This window comes from Fundulus heteroclitus, chromosome 12, assembly GCF_011125445.2.
Source record: "Fundulus heteroclitus isolate FHET01 chromosome 12, MU-UCD_Fhet_4.1, whole genome shotgun sequence".
Classification (NCBI taxonomy): Eukaryota; Metazoa; Chordata; class Actinopteri; order Cyprinodontiformes; family Fundulidae; genus Fundulus; species Fundulus heteroclitus.
Window position 1 is genome coordinate 32,479,859 of NC_046372.1, and position 23,271 is coordinate 32,503,129.

At 40.6% G+C, this 23,271-nt stretch overlaps 1 protein-coding gene across 1 annotated transcript; it reads right to left on the reverse strand.

Moving 5' to 3' along the window:
• Positions 1-3,518: 3,518 nt before the first annotated feature.
• Positions 3,519-21,560, reverse strand: kansl3 (KAT8 regulatory NSL complex subunit 3). The gene is given in 19 exon segments (XM_036144465.1): positions 3,519-4,300; positions 5,243-5,349; positions 5,729-5,856; positions 6,081-6,168; positions 10,500-10,673; positions 10,953-11,027; positions 11,374-11,530; positions 11,866-12,118; positions 17,130-17,287; positions 17,394-17,468; positions 17,581-17,604; positions 17,606-17,653; positions 17,969-18,067; positions 18,157-18,273; positions 20,190-20,318; positions 20,433-20,618; positions 20,788-20,878; positions 20,993-21,163; positions 21,289-21,560. Coding segments are annotated over 19 exon segments (2,526 nt in total). The 5' UTR covers positions 21,498-21,560; the 3' UTR covers positions 3,519-4,063.
• Between the last annotated feature and the right edge of the window lie 1,711 nt (positions 21,561-23,271).

The following is a 23,271-nucleotide window of genomic DNA, read 5'->3' on the forward strand; positions in this document are numbered from 1 at the left end:
AGACCAAGCAACACATCAGCTGGGTTAGAAATACATTTCTAACGTAGTTTAAAGCATAGTTAACAATTTCAAACCAAGCTTTGGACATCTCATGGAGCACTGTTCAATCAATCATTTGAAAACAGAAAGGGTGTGACACTACTGCAAGATCATTCACCTAAACTGACAAGCCAGTCCAGGAGAGCCTATGGTAACTCTGGAAGAGCTGTAGTGAGCCGCAGCTCAGGTAGGAGAATCTGACAACATGACATCCATTAGTCAACCATCTGGCCTTTATGAAAAAGTTAGAAAGCTATGCTGAAACTAAGCTTGAGGAAATTGCATCTGCAGATTTCCACTGACCAGGGAAACAGCAAACATCTAGAAGAAGTTGCTCTGGTCAGAACTGAACTGAACGTTTTATCCACCCATGAATCACCATCTGAGGCAGAGAACCAACACTGCACATCCCCCTGAACACACCATATCCACCTTGAAGCACGGTGGGGGCAGCATCATGCTGTGCTGACGTCTTTCATCAGGGGAAGCTGGTTAGGGTTTAATGGAAGTTGAATGGAGCTGAATACAGCACAATCCTGGATAAAAACTCACTGGAGGGAAGAAGAAGCTTGCCTCTGCAATTTATATTTCTGGGATTAAATAACATAGCGGTTCTGTCTATTTACTAATTAAGAGAGTTTTTAAGGACACTGAATGCCCTGGGGGATATAAATAGAGTGAATAAATGTACGGCACACTCTTCATATTTTTTCGTTTGCAAAAAATGTTGAAAACTTATTTTCCCTCCACCTTTGTGTAGGCCTATAACATAAAATCCAAATAAAATACATTGAATCTTGTAGCGTGACAAAATGGGAAAATGTTCAAGAGTTATTAATACTTTAGTGAGGGTCTGAATCTTAAGTTGCTTAATGACACCATTACTACTAACTAATCCCTAAACACATCCAAATGACGTCTAAGTATATAAAACCAAAATGCTGGATTCCCATCTAACCACTGAAACACTTAACTGGCGCTGCTAAATGGTACAAAAAGCAAACATGCTTTCTATCGGGCATCGGTTTCCTGTTAATTTTATCAAATGCTAAGGATGAGACACATTCTTATCTTTTTCTTATCTGATCGCTGGCTGGAATTGAAGACAGGAAGTCTGCCGCAGTGAGTGTGCTGTATTTACAGTCACTGTAAACACAGAAACGTATCCATCCCTCAAAATATAACACCAGAGACTCCCTGCTTGTCAAACACACGGGGGACAAGTGTTTAGATTGGCCGAGCAAAGCAAATGTACTCAGTGAAGAAACCAGTTTACTTCAAACAAGAAGGCCAAATAAAATGTAAACACTGAAAGAGTGCAAATCAGAAGTAAGAGCTTTATGAAAAAAACAGTGCTTAAGACCATGTAACGAGTTTGATGTGAGGATTTTACACAGAGACATGTTTGGTCACAGACAGCTTTATTTGAGATTCTGAACAAATAAGTTAAAATATAATTTCACATTACTTTTACACAAAATGTAAAGATGTATCAGAGAAATTATGTTACGAGCTCTAAAAAAAAAAAAGGGAGTTTGACATGATATATGGAGTTTTGCAAAAATATTGTCACCCGATTAACCTTCACACTAAATGTCACATGATTACAACCATAAAGCTTGATACATTTTATTGAGGTTTTACTTGATAGCAGGACTGACCATAGTAGTGTGCAACTGAATGAAAGGAAAATTATATTTACACAAACAACATTTTACACAGATTGTCTTCTTATGAATAAGTGACCTCTTAAGGCAACTGGATGAACTGAACGGCATTCAGGGCTGTCAGAGTAAAGAGGACTGGAGACAATTCACAATATCAAATTCACATTTGTACAAACCTTGAGAAAGACTTCACAATTATGCACTATTGTGGGGTGGTCATACACTTAAAATACAAACAAGTTTGTGCTTATAACGTGACAAAATGTGAAATGGCTCAAGTTTGCAAGGCACCACAGGCAACAGAAAGAACATTGCGATTTTTTCATGCTTTGTCGTAGATAGTCATTTTTAAATGTATATAAATACAAGTGTGAATAAACAGGAAGAGTAACAGAATAAAATAAAGTTTTAGATGCAGCTCACTGGTGGATTGTGCTTTTTTTTTTTTTTAAGAACAGGCTCATGGGCACAACATGTGGTCCTCAGGGGCTACATGGTGCCCACAACAGTACAGTAATCATAATGCTGAAGCTTCTCCTCACATCTTGACGGGACCCCTCTCCGGAGGATGGGAGGCAGCTTTTTTTTCCCCCGCACATTGTGGCGTTTTGTGTCCATCACAGCAAGCGGAGAACAGTCTCATCAGAAGGCTGTCAGTCTCTGATGCAGCATTCTGTCAGGCATCTCTCCATAGTAGGTCGAGATGTTCATTGCCGTAAGAAGGGCACAGCGAAACCCAACGAAAAGAAAAAAACGGTTTTATTCAGACTGCACCAGAAATTTTATCATTTTCCTATTTTTGCCTTTAAGAGTAATTAGTATAATTATAATTTCAGACTTAGGCTTGAGCTGTTAGGAGATTCTCACTGCATTACACCATCTAATCGTTTTATTCAAAACCGACAAGCAATAATTACTGATACTGCTCAAATAATAAAATGTATCAGGACACTTGTAAAGCTATAACATTTTGATTCTGACACACAGAAAGCAAAAACTTAGACAAAACATTACATTTAGGAGCAGCTTTCCTGCTGTTATTGTGCAGAACATTTTTTTTTTCCGAATTAAAACTGAGGTAGTAAGAGTGATGGGAGGCACTCCTTTAGTTTCCACGCCATGACTTGGCTAGCCTTTTTAAGGAACGAAAAAAAGAGTTCAAAACCAGCAGTCTGCAGATCAATAGAAGGCGGATATTAGTTAAATGCAAAGACTTTCTACCAAATATTTATGGTAAATGTTTTATCTTGCCTTGCGTTCATAGGATCTATCACTTAGTTTAACCTTGTCATTTACCTGCATAAAAAGGACTGAAATACCATCTTGTTCGGTTTCTCATAATTCACCTGTGTGCACCGCTACTTCTTAGTTCATGGCAGGGTGTATATTAAAGGGCTTGTGTTAACACAGGGGGAGACAAAGCCAAGCCACTGGTCTTCATGTTCAGAAGAGCGGTAAGCAGCTCCAACAGGCTGCAGGGATTGACCTTGGGCTCAGATGAATGCGCTGTGGCCAGTTTCCCCTTTCACCTGCTTGGCTGAAAGATGCTGGGCTACTCAGAGGGTCGCTGTTACACAAGCTGAGGTTTTCTGTGCTTGTTACATGCAGATAAACCTTGGAACAACAACAACCTAGACATGCTGGCACTCCACAGAGAACGTATTTGTGCGATTTTGACTCAAATTGGGGGTTTTGTGCCGCCTATAGTAGTGTGTTTAATGGTAAATTTGACTATTTAGAGATTTAAGGAGATAAAACAGGAGGGGAACCAATAGACAACAAACTCAAAACAAAAAGAAACAGAGCAAGAAGTTTGATTTTAGTCTTTATTGTAACAGCAGAAACAGAACTTAAATAATGCCACGTGTCAACGCCATTATGTCCCTCCAACAGGTCAGCATTCATGTTTATGGAGATTTTACCCAGGAGATTTTAAGGAACAATTCATAGCATGTTATGAGATAATGAAGCAAATTAACAGAAACATGCAATGAAAAAAAAACTATAACAAACAACTCCGACAATGGCAGCGGATTGGATCGAATGTTTTAATGCATTTTATAAACCCATCCAACATAATTGTATGTTTAACTCTCCAGAATCAAATATTTAAGCAATTTTGCATTTGTCTTTACATGAACATGAGTCCAAACATGTGCTGCTGATCTTCCATCAGATTTCTTGCAGCTGCACGTCTGACTCTGCAAACTTTACACCAGTTGGCTCCTGCAGAGTGAGCCATCTTCGCTCTCCTCCACAGAGCTGTCCCCTGCGTCTCTGCGATGCGGTAATCCTCTCTGGTCTAAAGATGTCCTGAACTACTGTTTCCAAAACAACGAGTGAATGAACCTGGGCGTTCAACGTGGCCGTCGTGTTTTGGCAGTCCGACACATACCAGCGGTCTGATTGGTGATGTGTGCCAAGCCGGACAAGCTGCTCGCCAGCTTGGCCAGCCCGCCGTTGGTGAGCAGCTGATGGATGGCGGTGGTTTTGGCGACCCCTCCTGCTGTGACCACAGGCACTGCCCGGAGCAGAGTGCTGCCGCTGGTACCGACGGAGCTCAGCACCGGATCCTGGGAATTTCCACAAACTGCCTGAGAGAAACAAATGGATACAGTTTTTTTTTTATGTTTTTCCCCTCATTCACTCCCATCCGTCCAGTTTCATAATTTTAATATTAAAACCCTTATTTGATATTTTTCAGAAGATGGTGGTGATACAAGGAGAGCTTCCGACCTCATCACCAAAGACAAACTTTAATTTTTATGTGTTTTGGGATTCTTGTACTGCTGAACCACCATCTGACCCAAACTGTCCTTAGTTCACATGAAATTATTTCAGAGTCACAATGATGGTTTCAGATTTGAGAACACTATCCTGTCTCTCAAGCATGGTGGTGATAGCATCATATTGTGGCTTTGTTTTGTTGCCATCGTGACAAAAAGATGCATTCACCACAGGGCAGGACGGAAAAATGAAGAACTCCAAATTCTCCAACTTCCCTTCAAATACACAGCTGGATAATATTAGGTATTCCAGCAGTACAATGATCCCAAACGTGAAGTAAAGTGGATTTATAATGAATAAAGCAGGCTAGAATTAGGCTCGTGGAATACATCAACCTTATTAAAAATGTGCGTGCTTAAATGCAGGCTCTACCAGGAAACTAACAATCGAAATTAACTGTTTAAGATACAAAAATAGGTCAAACATTCAGCCAGCATTATAGGACCTCGTTGATCTCTACAAAAAGATCATGCTGTCTCTGCAACAAGCTGAAGGACATTTGTCCAGATGTTGGTTTGGGTGTTTATAGCTTTAAGCTTAAATGTGTTATTTTCATCCTGAGTGGACCAGAAAAAATACAAATCAATAAATGATTAGAGATGCCTCTTGAACGTTCATACCACCCTTAAAAATCTGCTTAAATGCTTATTTAAAACCTAAATGAGTATAACGGTCATGGTAATGAGTGTATGTAAACTTCTGACCACAGGTGTAACGTGTCTATTCTAACAAAAGCTTTCCCAGAGTACCTGAGTGCTGCCTGTGCTCGACGCTGTAGAGGGGAGGTTAGGAGCTTTGGTAACGATCTCCTGCAGACTGAAACTTAGGCCTTGCAGAAGACTGCTGGCGGAAGGTGCTGCAGAGAAAACAAGAGGACACACAGCGAAGATGAAAGTTAAATTAAAACTCCTCCCGGGCAGATTTTAGAACCAAAACGAACACTTTTAAGAAAACCAAAAAAGGTCTACTACGAGGACACAAACTCAAGCACAAAACTAGGACAACCGTGTCCAAAAAGGGGGGGGGAAAGGTTCGGGTCAGTGGCGAGCAGCAATGGCGCAAGAGGTGATCAATGATGATGTTTGCTAGAGTACGTTGTCCTCGCACACTGTGTTCAGAACTCCAACCTGACTCGGGCCAACAGACCGCGGCCCGTGCGTTGAGGCTACCGTGAGGAGTTGATTTGCACGGCTGGGTGCAAAACGAGCGTGCAAAGCAGGACAAGACAGAGATACCTTGGGCAGTAGCTGGAGCTTGCACCTGGGCTGGTGTGGAGGACACTGACACCATGCAAGGCTGCACGCTGCTGAATGAGCTGGAGCCTGGGGACAGGGCACCAGACCCCTCTGAGAGACTACCAGACCTGCAGTGACACACAGACCACCAGTCTACTCAGGAGCTACACCAGCAAGGGGCTGCTTGGCCATCGTTTCAGCTCGCTCAGTTCTCAGCACCGCCCCTCATCAATCCCTCTGCACCAAGACACATCGTTGTAAAACAGGGGAGGCGTGGACGTGGGTGGAAGGTAGGCTTAGGGTTTTTTTTTAGGAGCTCTACATTGTGGCTGTGAAGAGTGGGCGAGCTTACCGCTGGCCTGTGAGAAGTCCAGAAAGCTCCTTGGCACCAGGCACGGTCTGTCCCACTGCCACAGTTAGAGGCTTGCCAGAGACACCCGCTGGGAGGAAAAAGATTAACCCACCATTAGCGGAGGCAGTTATCCAGGTTTGAGAAGAAAAAAAATAAAGATTTGGTAAGATGGTAGATGGCCCTCAGTTATCAGAAATCCACTACGTTTTATGAATTATGCACCGCCGTGTTTTTAAAGCACTTTCCTCCCACTTTTGTGAAATTGCAAACCAAACCACAACAAACACAAAAGAAGCTTTGGATCTTATCGTTCTGTCTCGAAATCAGCTGCCGGGATCTCTTTTCTTCTGTCTGGTGATTTTAATCAGCGGGGAAACCCTGAGAACACCGCGGTCAATGCTGTTCACAATAAGCTTAAAGAAAAGCTCACATGTTTTACTAGTTCTGAAAGAGTCGGTCAAACTGTGAATGTCAGCAGAAGGGTTTAATCAAGCGTCTGTAAATTAATGCCAAAATTGTGTTTTTCTACGGTAAAATAAGACACCCGAGCTTGAAAACAATCCAGCATACAGTAGAGCTCTCCAAAGCAACATTATAGCAAGAATAGCAACTAGGGCTGGGTATCGATTACCTGACTCCGCCAGATAGATTTGCTCCGCATATCCATCTGGAAACCTTCTGTTGAAGTAATTTTGGGAAGGGGCGAAAATACTGGTTAGCTGATTGGCCTATGTTGGTGATAGACGGGCCAAATGAACCAATCAGATTCGTCGTCACTCTGTTACGAGCGACGACGAAAACACAACCACAAGCCAAGCTACTCTTGCTGCTGCAAGTAAAGGCTCGTTAGCTCAGCAGAGAAATACTCTGTAATTCCGATAAAACTTGCTCGATAGCCACGCTAACGCTAGTTTCATCGGCTGAAGCCGCCATGTTCTTTAGACTGAACTGACGCGCTTCTCGTTGCGTCACACCTCAACCCGCCTCAAAGCCAACGCTGATTGGACGTTCGTTTGGTGAACGGCTCCAAATTTTCTTTAACGGAGAGTAGCCAGACTGATCTGCGAGTGAAACCTTGAAAGCTCGCGAGATCAGGATGGTCTCACGAGGCTAGGGTATCGATTCAAATTTCAAGAATCGATTCGATTCTGATTCTCAAGATTTAGAGTCGATTCTTTTCAGACTCAAATTGCATTGCTGGTATTAAAAAAACACTTTTTAGCTGTTACCTGAATTACATGTCTGTGTAGTTTATACAACATATTGATAGGGTGGGCGATATGAAGAAAATCTAATATCACGATATATTTGGGCTATATCACAATACACGATATATATCACGATATATTCAAATAACCTCGAAAAACAAATGTTTTTAGCCACATAGTGCCTAAAGTTGCATTGGTATATCTCAAATTAACGTGTACATATTTTTGTTTGAAAAATTCATTGCAAAATAAAAATTAATTTAAAATGTTTTATTTTAGCCATTTTTTAACCAAAGCTGCACATAGAAGCTTTTCACAAATTACAATATTGTCACATTAGAGCTCTTTTGTCAACAGTGGACCTTAAAAAAACAACATCCCAGCGGCCAAAAAGAACACAAAGGAAAAATCTGACACAAAATAAAACGGAAATAAAAGGTGCTTTTTTGTGCTTAAGAAATATAAATCTGTATAATAACAATGTGACAATCCCAAAAACAAAAGCTTGTATTGTGACTATAAAATCAACTGACCAGTCGCAGCTACATATTCAGAGCACCTCAAAAATATTTCCGTTGCTCTTTAGGTGCTGGGAAATTTTAAACAAACGTTTTTTTTCTGTGCCACTTTTAACCTAGCAAAAGAAGACGCCAGTTTCAACAGTTTTACGGCTGGTTTAATTAAAGTTTCCTTCGGTGTGTGTGTGTGTGCGTGTGTGTGTGTGTGTGGGGGGGGGGGGGGGGGGTGTCGACACACTGAGTTTACAAGACTCTTCATTTTGCACTGGATGACTTTTTAGGTGGAACAAATTTGTGCAACTGCTACCTTTTGTGGCAATGGTGTCACGGCATGTTTTGCAAATTACCGCATTTTGTTCAAAATCCAAACCACTGCCATATTATTGACCCACTGCTGTTTCTCTTCAGACTCATTTTCATTTTCTGATTTATCTAAAACTCCCGCTGTCGCCATAGCCCTCGCCGTCTCGTCAACATAAGTAAGCGCACAGGTTCGTTGTGTGTGTGTGTGTGTGTGTGCGCTCACAGTGAATTAAATACAGTGGCTCAATCTTGCCATGAAAATTGACACTCGATGGTCGCGATAAAGTCCTTTTAACCATCGCGCGGAAGAAAACTGGAGATACATCGAGTATATTCGATATATCGCCCACCCCTAACTGATACTAGTATAATATCAACATTCAACAGCAAATTAATAAAGTAATAGCAGCTAATGGAGGCTGTAAGGACCAAACCCTCTCAGATATTGAGACAATTGCTTTCCCAAACATGCTGTGGAGCAGAATACCCAAACAGATCCAGGGTCATCCAGGATGAGCAAAATGCGCGAGTCAGCATTTCCAGCTGACACATTTAAGCTCACAGTGGAAAATGCATTTTTAAAAACGGTTATATGAATCCATCTTCAGGAATTAACATGAGAATCGATTCAGAATTGGAAAATCTATTCTTAACACAACCCAGTAGCAACAGGATCATTTTTAAAATAAAAAACCCCTCTGAGTTTTTAAAGAGGTTATTTTTAATGGAGTTATCGATCAGCTGAAGCTTTTAATAGGGAACGCTTTGTTCCTGTCACTGCAGCACATTTCTAGCTATTAGAAACAGTAGCTGCCCCCACTGTGAAGGACTCGACAAATCCAGGCTCCCAGCTCAGCAAAAGTGCGCTGAGTTTGGGATTTAAGCATTATACAAAGGTCACAGTCAGTTAAATGTCTGGAGAGCATGGTGCCAATATCAGGATTAAAGTTCCTCTTGAAATGCAGACACCCACCACGATCGTGCTTTAATGTGACGGTGAGGAAATGAGATTCTCTTCAAAATCATCATGGTCCGCTTTACTTAGCTCAACTCGTGTTTTGGGAGGTTTTGCAAAATTCGGCTAAAATAACTTGCATGTTCCACTTTTTTTTTTTTAAATACCTTTACTTTCTTCCTTACCCACATAAACTATGTGGTAAAAAAAACCAACAACTGCAGGATCAAGTTGAGATCACAGGTTAACTGTCAGAAACCTCAAATGGATTCAAGTCGTTTAAAAGCCTCATTTTCTCCTAATAGACCCGAGACTTTTCAAACGCCTGTTATGGCGAACACAAACGGCCTTCGCTCTTACTATTTCACCATTTTCTCTCTCTCATGGTGCCAGTAAAGTGTTTTAGTGCACTCAGCGGGCTGCTGAGAGGCATCATGAATGCACTGCATTGGGTCCGTGAGCATCCCCTATTAAATTTCCATAAAATATAAAATGTACAATCTATAAAAACACATCTAGTGCATAATTATTACACCATGTCTCCTTTCAGGGTTTAAGATCGAAAATAAATTAACACAAAACATGATTAATATGTATAATTTCAGGTTTTAAAAAATATATTTTAGGTACCACTTTACAATAAGGCTCCTCTTATAGATTTATATATATGTTATTAATTAATCTGTAAACACTTTATAACTCACTCACAAGTGTTTATTATGCATTAATTAAGAACAAGCAAGATACAAAACTGACTGGTTTGGGCTTACAAGGTAATGACTTAGTCTATATATATATATATATATATATATATATATATATATATATATATATATATATATATATATAGGGATGGGTATCGCCAAGGATTAACGATATTACCGTTGTAAACCATGGCAGTGCTGTCCTACAAGTATGTTTCTACAAGCATGTCTCACAGCTTGTATTTAGTTGCACTCCCAGATGAAATGCTAGACATAAAAGTTCTTAAAAAAAAAAGTTCTTAAAATTTGCTTTTTACTCGAAAAAGATTTAATTTATTTTTGTGAAATGAAAAGTAGGGGCGGGGGGATCAATTAATTGGATTTGGTCTAAAAATATCTGAGATTTTATTTTTGAGGCCTATTGCCCAGACCTACTGATAATTGAAATCTGTTGAAAGTTGTCTCTGGTTGGAGGAGGGCAAAATTGATGGCTGGTGCAAATGTCACATATATAGCCCAAAGGCCACATATTTAAAGTCAAACCAAACTTTTGTTGAATTTTCTTATAAAAGCTCCAGGCTAAGATGGCAGATAACGGCCCACTGTGAACCCAGTTTAAGAACCACTGATTCACCCAAAGCTTCAACACCTGGTCCTTGTTTAGATGCCTGTAAGTTAAGTGCTGCTGCAGCATTCCCCCTATAAACCACAGACTTATCCAGGTTTCGTACCTTCAGCGGGGTTCATGGCGCCTCCTGCTGACTCGTTTTGGGAAACAATAGTAACTTTAATCTTTGCTCTCTTGGAGGCCTTGCTGGGCGTGGGACTGGGTGTCTGCCTCCTCTTGCCGTGAGGACGTAGCTCGTCTCTGTCCAGCCCCTCTATCTGATCACTGGTCACTGGAACTGCACCACATGGACAAAGAAGCATGCAGACAATATCAGAAGCCCTGAAGGGACCTGAGTTAATAGTGGTTCATTCTTTTCTCTCCCAAAATGTGACACTTTTAACCTAGTTTCTTTGATTTACGGTGTGACCTTTCCCCGTAAAAGACGCTTACATCTTTTTTTTTTTTTTAAGTTTCCAAACAGCTACTTTATTTGAATGCATGTGGAAAACGAAGAAGTGAAAAAGACAAGAGAAAAGGCGAGAAGAAAGAAAAGGAGGAGGGAGGAGCTACTTACCAAAAATACAAGGAGTGCCAGGAGGAAGGTTTTTCCTCACAAGCATGTTTTGTTTCATAAAAGCAGCAAACTGAGCTGGAATGAATTGGAGAAAAGCCAGAAAGGAAAGTTGTAGGAGAGGAGACAAGAGGAGGAGAGGAAAGCATTTCAGTCACGTTCCATCTCCCTCCCGTCAGATGTCGTGACACGATAAAAAACAAATTACAGTCGTTTTCACATCTCACATACTGCCGTGTCAGCTTGTGCAGGGTTCGGCCAAAGATCGAGGGGACTCGTTCTCGAAAAAGATTTAAACAAATAGGGCCGATACGGGAGGTGCTGGTCCTCGGGTAACAGGAGTCCCTCTGTGTGTGTGTGTGTGTAAGCAACCGTAAAAGCTGACAGGGCGTTTTAAATGAGTTAGGAGAGCTGATCAACTAACCTTGAGCCTGCTTGTGAGTGAGCACGGTGCCAGATCGCTGCATGTGGGTCTTGAGGAGCTGCGTAGCCGTGATCAGACTGGACTTTTGTGCCGGAGACAGACCGGACGTTTTAGGTTTGGGACTGGAAGTGGGGCTGCTACAGACACTGGACAAATCCTAATTAGACAAAAGAAATCATAACCATGTTTAAAAAAAAAAATGTCTTGGCATTTTCTATTAAGAAAATTGAAGCAGTTCCAAATCTTTTTTAAATTTTTCCACCTGCAGACAAGCAGAGCCAGTTTTATCTTTGCCTTAAACTGTATTTAGATGAGTTTAAAGATGGGATACAATAGCACAATTGTCTCAACAGCATTAACAAGACATTACAGTAACATGTCACCTTAGCTTTACACCTGATTACATTAGAAATGTCATTTAAACACACGTTTTCTTTAGAAAGTTATTCCTTTAAGGCGCAAAAAGAAAAAAACAAAACAATTTCAACTAACCTCTGAACCCGATGGTGAAATGGAAACTCTGAGTGCAGGAGATGAAGGTCGGCCTCTCTCCACGTCAAAGGGAAGCTCCCGTCGAGGCCTTTTCTTCTTTTCTGTGTCCAGGTCTCTCATCTCCCCGGAGCCGTGGCTGTGGCCCTCTGCCCGAGTCAGGACCCCTGACAAAAAGTCCGCTATCTCGTCCTGAATGCAGCGGTCCACCATCGTTTGCGTCAATCCTTCTGACTTCATCTTTGCCGAATTGATTCTGTGGTGGAAATTAATGGGTTATACATTTCTCCAACATATCTAAAACAGAAATAGAATCCCAGATGCAGCCACTTTAACTCCTCATGATCTCTTTAGCTCAGACAAGTTTTTTTTTTTTTTTTTTAAAGAGGAATGTTGCTTATTTAGTGGAGAAAGATTTGATTAGGGCTGGGTATCATCTAGGATGAGCCGATTCGATACGATTCTCGATACATAGCTCAGCTTGATTTGATTCCAATATCGATATTTATTACTTTGAATTAATGCTCAGTGAGTCAATCACCAAAATCAGCCAAATATTATGTTTATGTTCTATTTATTGATCACAGACATATTAACAGGAAAATAAAGTGCATTTGCTTCAATGCATTTAACGTGTCACAGAAACCAAAAATGTGCCCAAACATCTGATTTTAGGGTCAAAGGAGCTTCTAAAATCCTGTCGGCCGTTCCACAAATTCGTCTCACTCGCTCTCCTTCGCTGTGAACTGTAATGGTTGCGCTGTAATAACGCCCCCTAGGGTCTTCGGTTCTCCACAATCACTATCAAGCTATTTCTGGATAATGTTCACCTAAACTAGTGCACTTTCACATCTCCCACAGGTGCTGGGTCCCAGGTATTAAGTGTTCACTTATATACAGTAATCTTGTAATTTATTTATTTATGTTCTTTCACTTTCTTTTTTCAAATATCACATTACACATGTCAGCTTACATAATAATATATATGATTTAGCAATGGCATCTAGGTGTTATTCGAGTGTATCTGTTGCTTTATGTCTGTTGGTTGTGCTGTTCTTTTTGTGTCTCTTTCCAGCTGATGGAGGCAGACAAAGAAGGTTTTATCATTCTCTCCCTTTTATCTCCTCTTTCTTTCACCTCTACTCTTTTTTTTCTTCTTTCACTTTTTGTTCTTCCTTTACTCTCCCATTGTCATGTCCATATAATTTGAAATTCTCCTTGCAGGAATCATAATAAAGCTATTTACAAGCATAAATCAAGTGGAGCACTATGGCGAAAGCCGTTTGCTCCACTTGTAAAAGCAAAATCTGTCGAGCTCTATCTGGCATTGAGACATCAATTCCTATTGCCATATTGCTAGACAGGACACTGGGGGGAAAAAAAAAAAAAAAAAAAAAAAAAAAAAAAAACCCCCCTAGAGGTTGGGAGGTATATCGATATTGAAAGCCAGAATATCGATATTAAATCGTTTTTAAAAATATCGATATTAATCTTTATATCGATTTTTATGCACAGCCCTAGATTTGATAGTCACTGGTTCCAGTGAAGACTTGGATGCAAAAACAAAGCTTGCTGAATCTCTTTTCAGAAATCAGCTGAGACTTATCAGCACAAGAAAACATCTCATCTCATGCTCGTCAATTCGTACATAGACTAAACAGAAGCAGGTTACACTTAAAACGATTCCCAGCAACATCAGGAGGCCTGTTCTAATAATACACCGAGACACAAGTACAAACCAGCACGTCAGAGAATAATCAATGAACGCTGTGGTTCAACTGAGCAAAATTATTTCTGAAAAACTGCATGTGGTTGACTGCAAGGTCCAAGCAGCTTGCCTTTACAGACACAGGTTTGTCTACTACCTACAACTACTTCACTTCAAAATGCATTACTTTCCATGCTCAATTTTCTTGTCATTGCTGGTTTTGATTAACATTTTGAATATTTTTTTTAACTGAAGCCAACTCAGCAGTGCCATTTCACTTTATTTGGCATCTGGACAAAATTTTAATTTGGTAAACTCTGGACTGGATGCCTGTTCAAATTGTCATCCAGGTCATTGCAACAGCTAAACAGGCTCAACCTTGGTTGCCTCAGATTTAAGTCTGTTTTCAGAGGTGGGCACAGGTAAGCAAAAAGTTAGCTTTAAAAAAAACATATTCTGCAAACAAAAATATTAGCTTTGCAGCTGTTAAACCAATGATGAAAAAGTACATTTGAGGAAGCTAACGCTAGCCGCTAACTGCTAATAAACGGCTGTCGTCTGTGTCAAACTTCTTCAGACAGAAGGTGCTGCATGCACACATTGCACTTGACGAACGTGCGCAGCTCTGCATGGTAGAGGGGATAGCTGTTTTAGTTCAGGATAAATGACTTTTCAACTTTTACATGACAGCGGAAGCTTATGAGAAAAATATTTTATCCCTCTGTGCCAAGACCGCAGCATTTGGATAAAAACGGTGCGAGCGAGTCGGGTTACTACTCCAGTGTTGTTAGTTATTGCGAGAGAAACATGCAACCAGTTATATTACCTCCACCTTGTAAACAGTATTAATGAACAAGCTCAAAGTTGCTGATAATAAGCAGACCTGGCAACACTGCTGGAAGCCTGGAACACAGTGCTGAACGTTTTTGGTGGTCACTTTCCCCCTCTATCATCATTCTTTAACAAATGTGAAATAACTCATGACTTTTTGGGTTACTTATTGTTGTAACATCAGTGATATTATATAAAAAATAAAAATCTGATTCATCATAGCTGTGTAGAATCAAGTTTTTCCTATTTTATACATCCTATGAAATATCCCTGGAGGACTACCATAGGGCAATATGGTGCCCGGTGTTTGAAGTGTTTGAAAAACCCAAGGTTCCCATGCAGCAACCCAGAAGCCCAGCGCCGAATCCAGTCTCCTCTCACCTCATCAAACTTGGTTACACTACTAATTAAAAGGATTAGACTCACAAAGTGGCACACTGTTTACAGACGATACCAGAGTCTCTGCTTTTGAGCAGTGGGAGCTGACAATAGGAGCCGACTGCATCATAAGAAGGAGAAAGGTAAGATGAAAACTGCACCACCTTTTACAATCCTTTTTTTTGTGAATGCTGGATGGAAATCTTGTTGCGAACGTTATCGTACCCAATAAAATAGAAGCTAAACAGTCCACCAAGGCTGGGCGGTATGGCCTAAACTTCACCGTCTCTTTAACTTCTTGTTTCAGACTGGATGGGGTGGAGTCACGTGATTACAGACTGTAGAAATTGATTCTCCAATTATGAATCGATTCTCATATTAATTCCTAAAAATTGATTCATATAACCAAAGATCCATTTAAAAAAATTTAACTATTCACTGTGAACTTAAACGTGTGAGCCAGCATTACTTGTGCAGACATGAGCCCACGCTGACAGGCACGTGCAGCGCTCACATTTTACGACCGCGTACTTGGTGTCACACTTTAAACTGCTCAGCAGCAAGAAGTCAGTCCCTCTCTCTGTGTGCACTGACTGATATGCGGTGGGTGCCTGCTGGAAAAGAAACGGCTCTACATGCTCAACTAGCTTAGGTAATCAAACATTTAATCATCCTTTCCCTCCACTTCGTCCCACTGGGAAAAGGTGTGGGAATTGTAGGAATTTGTCAAAAGAAATGTACGCTCGACTATGACGGTACAAGATCCGTGGAGAGTTCGCTCGGCTCATAGTTCGCGCACAGCATGCCCAAGTATGAGGGAGCAGTAATATTATGTTTTTATCAGTAAAGCACACCGAGAGCCGACTGTAGCTTAATAACCGTGTTAGTCTGTTTATTAGTTCTTCTTCTGCTCTGAGACTTCAGCAGGACAAAAACAAAACAATGTGCCAAGCACCACCTAGTGGTTGAAAGCATGGATGCAACATACATCACAGGAGCCTTTACACTCCATGTCCAGCAGGTGAATTTTTAATGTCATATTTTTAATAATGCACCAGGTTAGTGTCCAAATTAATTTTCCCTTTTGATTTAATAACGTATTTTTGAATTGAATTGAATAGAAAAAGCAGTTGTAGATATCTCTGCTATCCTCTATTTCCTACCCTGGATCTATTTGGGTCTTCTGCCCCACAGCATGTCTGTTAAAGCAATTGTCTCAAGATTCAGGGAGAGGCTTTGGTCCTTACAGCCACTATTAACTCCCATTACTTTATTAATATGCCACTGAATGTTAATATGATACTAGTATCAATATGTTGCATAACTACACAGTCATGAAATTCAGGTAACAGCTAAAAATGTTTTTAATACCAGCAATCCAATTTGCGGTTAGTATTAAAAGAATCAATTCCAAATCTTCAGAATCGTAATCGAATCGATTCTTGAAATTTGAATTGATACCCAGCCTCATGTACAACGCTGCAAACATAGTTAAAGCTGCCAAGCTCAATAGATGGAGGAGAGTGCAGTATTTTGGGCACAGACTGCACATGTTAATGTAGTTAATCATGTATAAAGGCGCAGTTGCTACATACCGTTATTCATATCACATAATCTTTAACATATACGCCCTGTTAAGGAAATTTGTTTAGTTGGGCGGTTCATGTATTAAGATAATTTAACTGTGATAGTCCAGGGGAATCATACCATCAAAATAACTGGCTGTCAAGTACCCAGGTGGTGGTGGTGGTGGAGGTTAGTGTTATTGTCCTTTTATCGTTATCGAGGTGAACTGGTCCATTTATCGCGATATTGATTTTAGGCCATATCGCCCAGCCCTTAATATCATAAAGGTCTTTCTGCTATAAAAATGATTGTTGCCCAATAGTTTCTAAATGTGTAGCGTTCAGTTTGTCTGCCGATGCAATATTCAGCCTGTTGGGAGTTTCACAGCAGTAGATGCCCACATCTGACCAAAAAGTTAAAGGTTGCAGAATATGCTTCCAATGCTTCCTCTAATAATTAGCGTAGTAAGCGCTAAAGACAGAGTTAATGCTACTGGTATCATTATCACAACGTTCACCAACTATATTGTTGTTACATGATTTTCTAGTATTGTGCAGCCATACTAGTATCTCCCTGCAGACTGATTATCTAAAAAAAAAACTCTGAATATAACAGAGGGAGGAACAAACATTTACTGTAGACACATTTTAAGTCATCTAATGAAGAGGTGGCTCTCAGGCTGTGGAAAACCCGAGTCCGTTCTGTTATAGAACCAGTAATAAACTGGCTCTAGCACCGGTTCTGGTTAAGCATTAAACAAACTTATTTAAAGACCGTGACTGACCTGAGGTTGTCGTCTGCTCCTCCGACTACCACCAGGCTGTTGTCTGCCCTCAGCTTCTCCCTGAACTCCTCCATGCCATCCGTGGTGCACTGGAGAGCGTTCTGCCCAACCACAAACAGCACGGGGGTCTTCATGTCCAGCAGCGGGTCATCCACATCCTGTAACCCAGCAATGCATCGACAGGTCATCACAACACCCAATTCCAGATGAAATTCCCCATTTAGACCTTTTTTACAGCGAGCAGGAACATGGTTCAGGTCTTACCCCTCTGGGCCCATTGACTGTGAGGAGCGGAAAGCCAAGACACACCACAGCCGTCAGATATTCCATGAGGGACACCTAACATAAGCAGCAATAAGTACGACAGATATGAATATTATTTTTTATTGAGAAAACACACATCCCTCGTGTCAGGATGCATCACTGCGACACCAATTACATCATGTCTTACATGACAAGCGATGAGCGCACCCAGCGTTCCAGCCGACCAGGATGATGGGTTTGTGGGGGAAGTGACTGTGAACCTTTTGAAGAAAATTGATGATACAATCAACCATTATACCAGCAAAAACACTATCAGTTTAAAATATACACGGATCTGTTTCACATGGTAGACTTCCAGTTCATGTTTATCCTGATTTAGATTCTTAGAAATGATCGATGAAGAGAAGGATTTTGTTAGGCTAGTCAAGGTATTATTAAACAAATCACTTTTTATTATGCAATTTCTATGTGACCAACTGTATAACTCCTTATTTCAATGTATAACACGGGATAAAAGAGCCTTTAAATATCAACAGTACAGTCATGAGTGCAACTATAAAGACAGAGAACAATACCTCCATGACTTTGGCCCTGACGGTGCCCAGCATGTGCTCCAAACACTGTGTGATTCCAATATTGGCCCCACTGTTCACATGAGTGTGCACCGGGATGACCTGCAGCAAAAACAGCACTCATTAAGCTTTCACCTGAAGAGAAGTAAAATGCTTTTGATCTGAGACACAAACAGAGGCAGATTTGCGACCTTCCCCAAGCAGGACAGCTGCGACTGCCAAAATCTCATTCGCCGTGACGTGGAGAGGGCAGGATTTGTTGGGCTTGAAGGAGCGATGAGAATCAGAGGAGACCCGGGAAGCTTGCACTACACATAAAAAAAAATACAGATGATGATCCAATGTATAAAGTCACATTTCATGAGCGGCATACTGTCTCACAATAAACATCCAACTCCTTGAATTTGAGATCTTTGCAACATTAGAACTTCTGTGAGTTTTATTGGGGTTTTATGTGACAAGCCAAAATAAAAGGCAACATAAAAAAACATGCTGTGAAGTCAAGGATCACTGATACATAGTTTTACTTTTTTTTTTTATGAATACAAATCTGAACTTAGGGCATGCGTTTGTTGTCAGTCCCAGGTTTAGTCAAACATTTTGCACAACAACCTTTCAGTGCAAATAGTGCAACAAATCTTTTGAGACTAAAATAGTTGCACTTCTCTGCCTAACAGCTGAGGCCCAGTCAGACTGGATGCAGAGCATCTGTGAATTGTCATGTCTTGCCGTTAGCAAGGTGTACCTTTCACATTTGAACCGAAACGATACCAGTACCTCACAGTACCCAGTTTTAGTACTTTTGCGTGTTTATGTAGTAATACATGTTAGCTTATTAATAAAATCATCTGTATTTTTCAAATTTAAAATTTATTTCTCAATATATAAACTAGTTTGGATCTAGAAATGAACCTTGCTAAATGATTTAGAAATGTAAATACATTGCCTGAATCCACAGCGCATAAAACACATTTTTACCAAAACAACAGTAATCAGAGGCACAGAGTGAACGAGATGAATATGGGATTGAAGCTGTGTGTGAATAAAATTCAGGGAATTGTTTAAATGCAACAGTTTTAGAGAAGAAAAAAAACCATATAAAATCATTAGGTTTATCCCGCTTTGTAAATTAGGGCGGGATACTCTTTGCTATGACTCCAGGTGGGTTTCAGAAGGAGGCTGCTGATTGGCTGTCAGACACAGCTAAGAGAAGTGTGAAGGAGCTCACAGCTAACCTGACTCATGCCAGCTGTATGTTGCTCCGCCTAGCTTCACTCACATACATCTGGGACATCGCCCATTGAAAGTGATTTCCCCAACCAATTTTATGGTCTGGCCAATCAGGACGCAGGGCTGGAGTTTCATAGATGTGACGTAGTGGAGACGCGACCACGACGTGAGACTGTTTTGATAGCAATGGCGGCTCGTCGAGGAAGCAAGCGTTAACATTGATGCTGCTATTTCTTCCGTGTTGTCCAATCTACCTAATGTTGTTTCATTCAAATTGGCAGCAGTGACCAGGTGCTTCCTCAGATTAGAAGTATTCCTGCCGCTGGCTTTGAACTTTGCCTCACAAATACCACAGCAAGTGTAATCTGGGGCACATTTTGAAAAATGGAGCCATACTTTCCAGGGCTGTCTATCAGCCATGCTTGCTTTATCTACTCGACCGACAGCAGCTACTGGGGCGACAGTGGCGCAATGTTAGGGATTCTGTTGACTAAACTGTAGTGTGAAGCGCTGTGGAGGTCGTCAGACTAGTTAAAGCGCTGTACAAGCTATTTACCATCATTACGCTTTTTGTGTGCAATGCTGCGTTCATGTTCGGCATGTAAACAGTGATGCGTTTAAGTACCGAAAACATGACACCGTTTGATTTTACATGAATCGGTACTCTGTAGTACAGATGGGATTAGGTTGGTACCTAAAAAAGTACAGAATCGGTACCCATCCCTACTTGCCGTCAGATTTTAAAGTGAACTGAGGTTTTGGACGTTGACTGGGCTAATCTAACACATTAATATGCCTTGATTTGAATAACTCCATTGTAGATCCAGCTGCACATTAATAATCAGGGTGCTGATACAAAGTGGACATCTGCCCCAGTCTCAAGTCTTTTACAGTCAGATTTCTTCATGATTTGATCCCTACCATTACTGACAAATAGTTATGCAAGGCGGTTAAAAAAAAAAAAATCCTCCAAATTAATCGTAATGATTTTTACCGGTTTGTTCTGTGACAAAACTCCGACAGCAGGATCCCAGGGACGCTTCAAAAGCAGGGACAACGCCTCTGCACTGGGAGATCCAGTCTTTGCAGACGGGAGTAACATTCTGTCAATCAGCGTCGGCAGCTTTACAGAAACAGACACGAAGTGAAGATATATCAAAACTCAACTGTTTGGTCAAGCGGGCAATGAAAATACAGAAACTAGTGTTTGGTTTTTACCCAGTGACTGAGCGCATACCTTGCTTTTTAAAGTCTGTAGCACATCTAGGTAGGCAGCAAGCATAGGAAGGCTCAAAGAATCGATCATTGTGGTGTGCAGCCACTGCGTCAGCTTGGTTTCCCAGCTTACGCTGGAGAGCGCGTGTCTAACTTTCCTAGCACACTTGTCTACAGCGACCCTTCGCAGGATTGGCTCGTTGGAAGCCTGAAAACACAGATGAAGAAAAACCTGTTGTTACTGATGAAAGGTAACACTGAATGGTCTTTAACCTAAAGTCAAAATCCTTTAACCTTTTACTAACTACTACATATATTAACTTTGTCAAGCGTTGTATTTGAAAGGAAAAAAATAAGAGAGAGAAAAAAACAGTCACATTTTCATTGGCCAAACGTGCCAGTCTTTCCGCCTGAAGAGCTTTAAGGACTTTGTTGAACAATTTGTTCTGGGTCACTGACCACCCCGCCCTGAAATAGAAAAATAATCTCAACACGTTGTACGGCCAATGGTGTAGTTGACTTCTCACTTGTTATTTAAGCACCAAATTCTGCAGTATAAGGGATCAACACGTGTTTGATTACTTGTTAATATGTTCTTCCCAATCATCTGGGGGTGGGGGGCCGTCGGCAGCCGTTCGAGCAAACAGGACATGCCTCTCGCACTCCTTCATCACGCTTAGAGCCTTCTGGTTGTCATACAGAGGAACGGGTGTCGGTGTGACCGTTTCCACGTCTAGTAATGATTCTGAGTCTCTGTATGGGAGAAGAGAAACAGAGGGATCATTTGAGGAACCGCTGCTAAATAATCCAACTCCCCCTGAAGTAGATGAAAAGTAGTCAGTCAAGTGTTTTCTTAGAACATTTTTTTTTACACTCACGGAGAAGGCTCAGCTTGACGACGTGGGGTTACAAACAGCGTTCTGGTGGGCCGAGCGCTGCTGGCGTCTGGGTGAGCGTTCCACGGTTTGGCATAGCTGTGGTCCAGGAACACCAAGTCCAGCTCGCGTTCATAGGCCGACAGCTGGAAGAGCAACGACGTACCCATCTTGCGCGCTGATGTCTGCAAGTCTTTATCCCCACGGTGCATGATTTTTCTGAGCCACGCACGCCCAAAAAAAGACCCCAGCCACTGGTGGGGGCTCAGACCAACCTGGAGAAAAACAGAATATTCAGGGACGCTTAAGGAATAACAAGAAAACAACCGTCTCTTATGATACTGCCACATATAGAATTGATGTAAGAATTAGTGTTTAGTAACTTATAACTTATATATATATTAGTCAACAATCTGATGTTATCAAGATTACACTCAAATGTCAAAAGGTTTTATTATGTGACATTTGTGAAGACACTGTGAGGGATGAGTTTTCTTTTTAAATAGAAGACAAAACCTTGCTACCAGGAAAAGGTCAAACATGACCTGTCAGATTGATCTAAGTTAATTAAAACAAGCTGACAACGTAAATGAGAAAAAAATAAAGTATGTGGTGTACTGTCATTCTGGCTGACTGACAAATGTTGCGCATTCGACATCTTGTTTACAGTTGCATCAGCAGCACACCAATAAATCCAAAAACAATTTAAAATCGAGCGCAAAAATATTCACTATTCTGAAAAAAATCCCCCAAAAGATTTACGCATACTGGAAGTGAAACAAACAGGCAAATGGAAGTGACTTATAGATGTATTGAATATATAAGCTTATTAGCACAGCACAAATTTAGCTCATACGAACAAAGCAATCTGAACTGACCGAGCATGAGATCGTCCCATTATTGAGAAATAATCGCTTTTATATTACTATTGTCCGATCTATTTTTCTCTTGAAGTCAGGATATAACTATCATCTTTTATTTGGAAAAACTATGTAAGTAGAATGTCCTTCAAGGAAGAAAATTCTCTGTTGCTGTTTCAAATGGTGAAAACATTTTTATTTTTTGTTTACCCTTAGTCACCTTCAGGCTGCTGTTGCATGTTTATTAGCCAACGGTCATTTTAAACCACTGAAAAGGCAGAACATTCATCCCACACTCTGCTGAACATTTCATAATAACATCTAATAACATCTAAATCTATTTAAATAGGTAAGACCTAAGAAAATCCTTTTAAATGAGTAACATTCATGATTTTTAGAGCTTAAATCAACAAAGGTATCCTTTAACACACTGCGGCTGTCTTAATTTTGAACCTCCACACATGATAGTATTACACAAATCACACATCTAATGCATACATAATCTACACATGTTTACTACACTAGGATAATGGATGTGTATTTTGTAACTACTAAGTTATGAAGCACACACATGTGCAGAGGGCAACTTATATTGCATGAAAAGTTAAAAGCGACGCATGGTAGCTGGTTCGCCTAACATAGAAATAATAAATTCACATAACATTAAAACCTTCAGTCTGTATCAGGAGCTGTAATGCTTCTAGGAATAAGCAGTGATACCAAAAAAACAAAAATTAACAAAACAGGCAAACAGACCAAAGTAATAAAACAAGAAACGAATTAAAACAGCCGTGATAATATAATATATATATTATATATATATATATTATATATATATATATATATATATACACACACACACAAATACAGCTTCACCCCGCAGATTCGTCACAACACGCGCTATATTCTTATTTGATTGAAGTGCCACAATAAATAAACCGCGGAAACCACACCGAATAGATATTTATATATTATTTTCGACATATTTGCCTTCGCTGTGAACATTAGCTTACCAGGCCAGAGAGACGGAGGGCGGAGGGCTCGAGTGGGTTGGCCTGGCATGATGATGTTAGCATAGCAAGCTAAGAAGCAGAAACGTAAGGCGTGTCGCAGATTTCTGTGAATT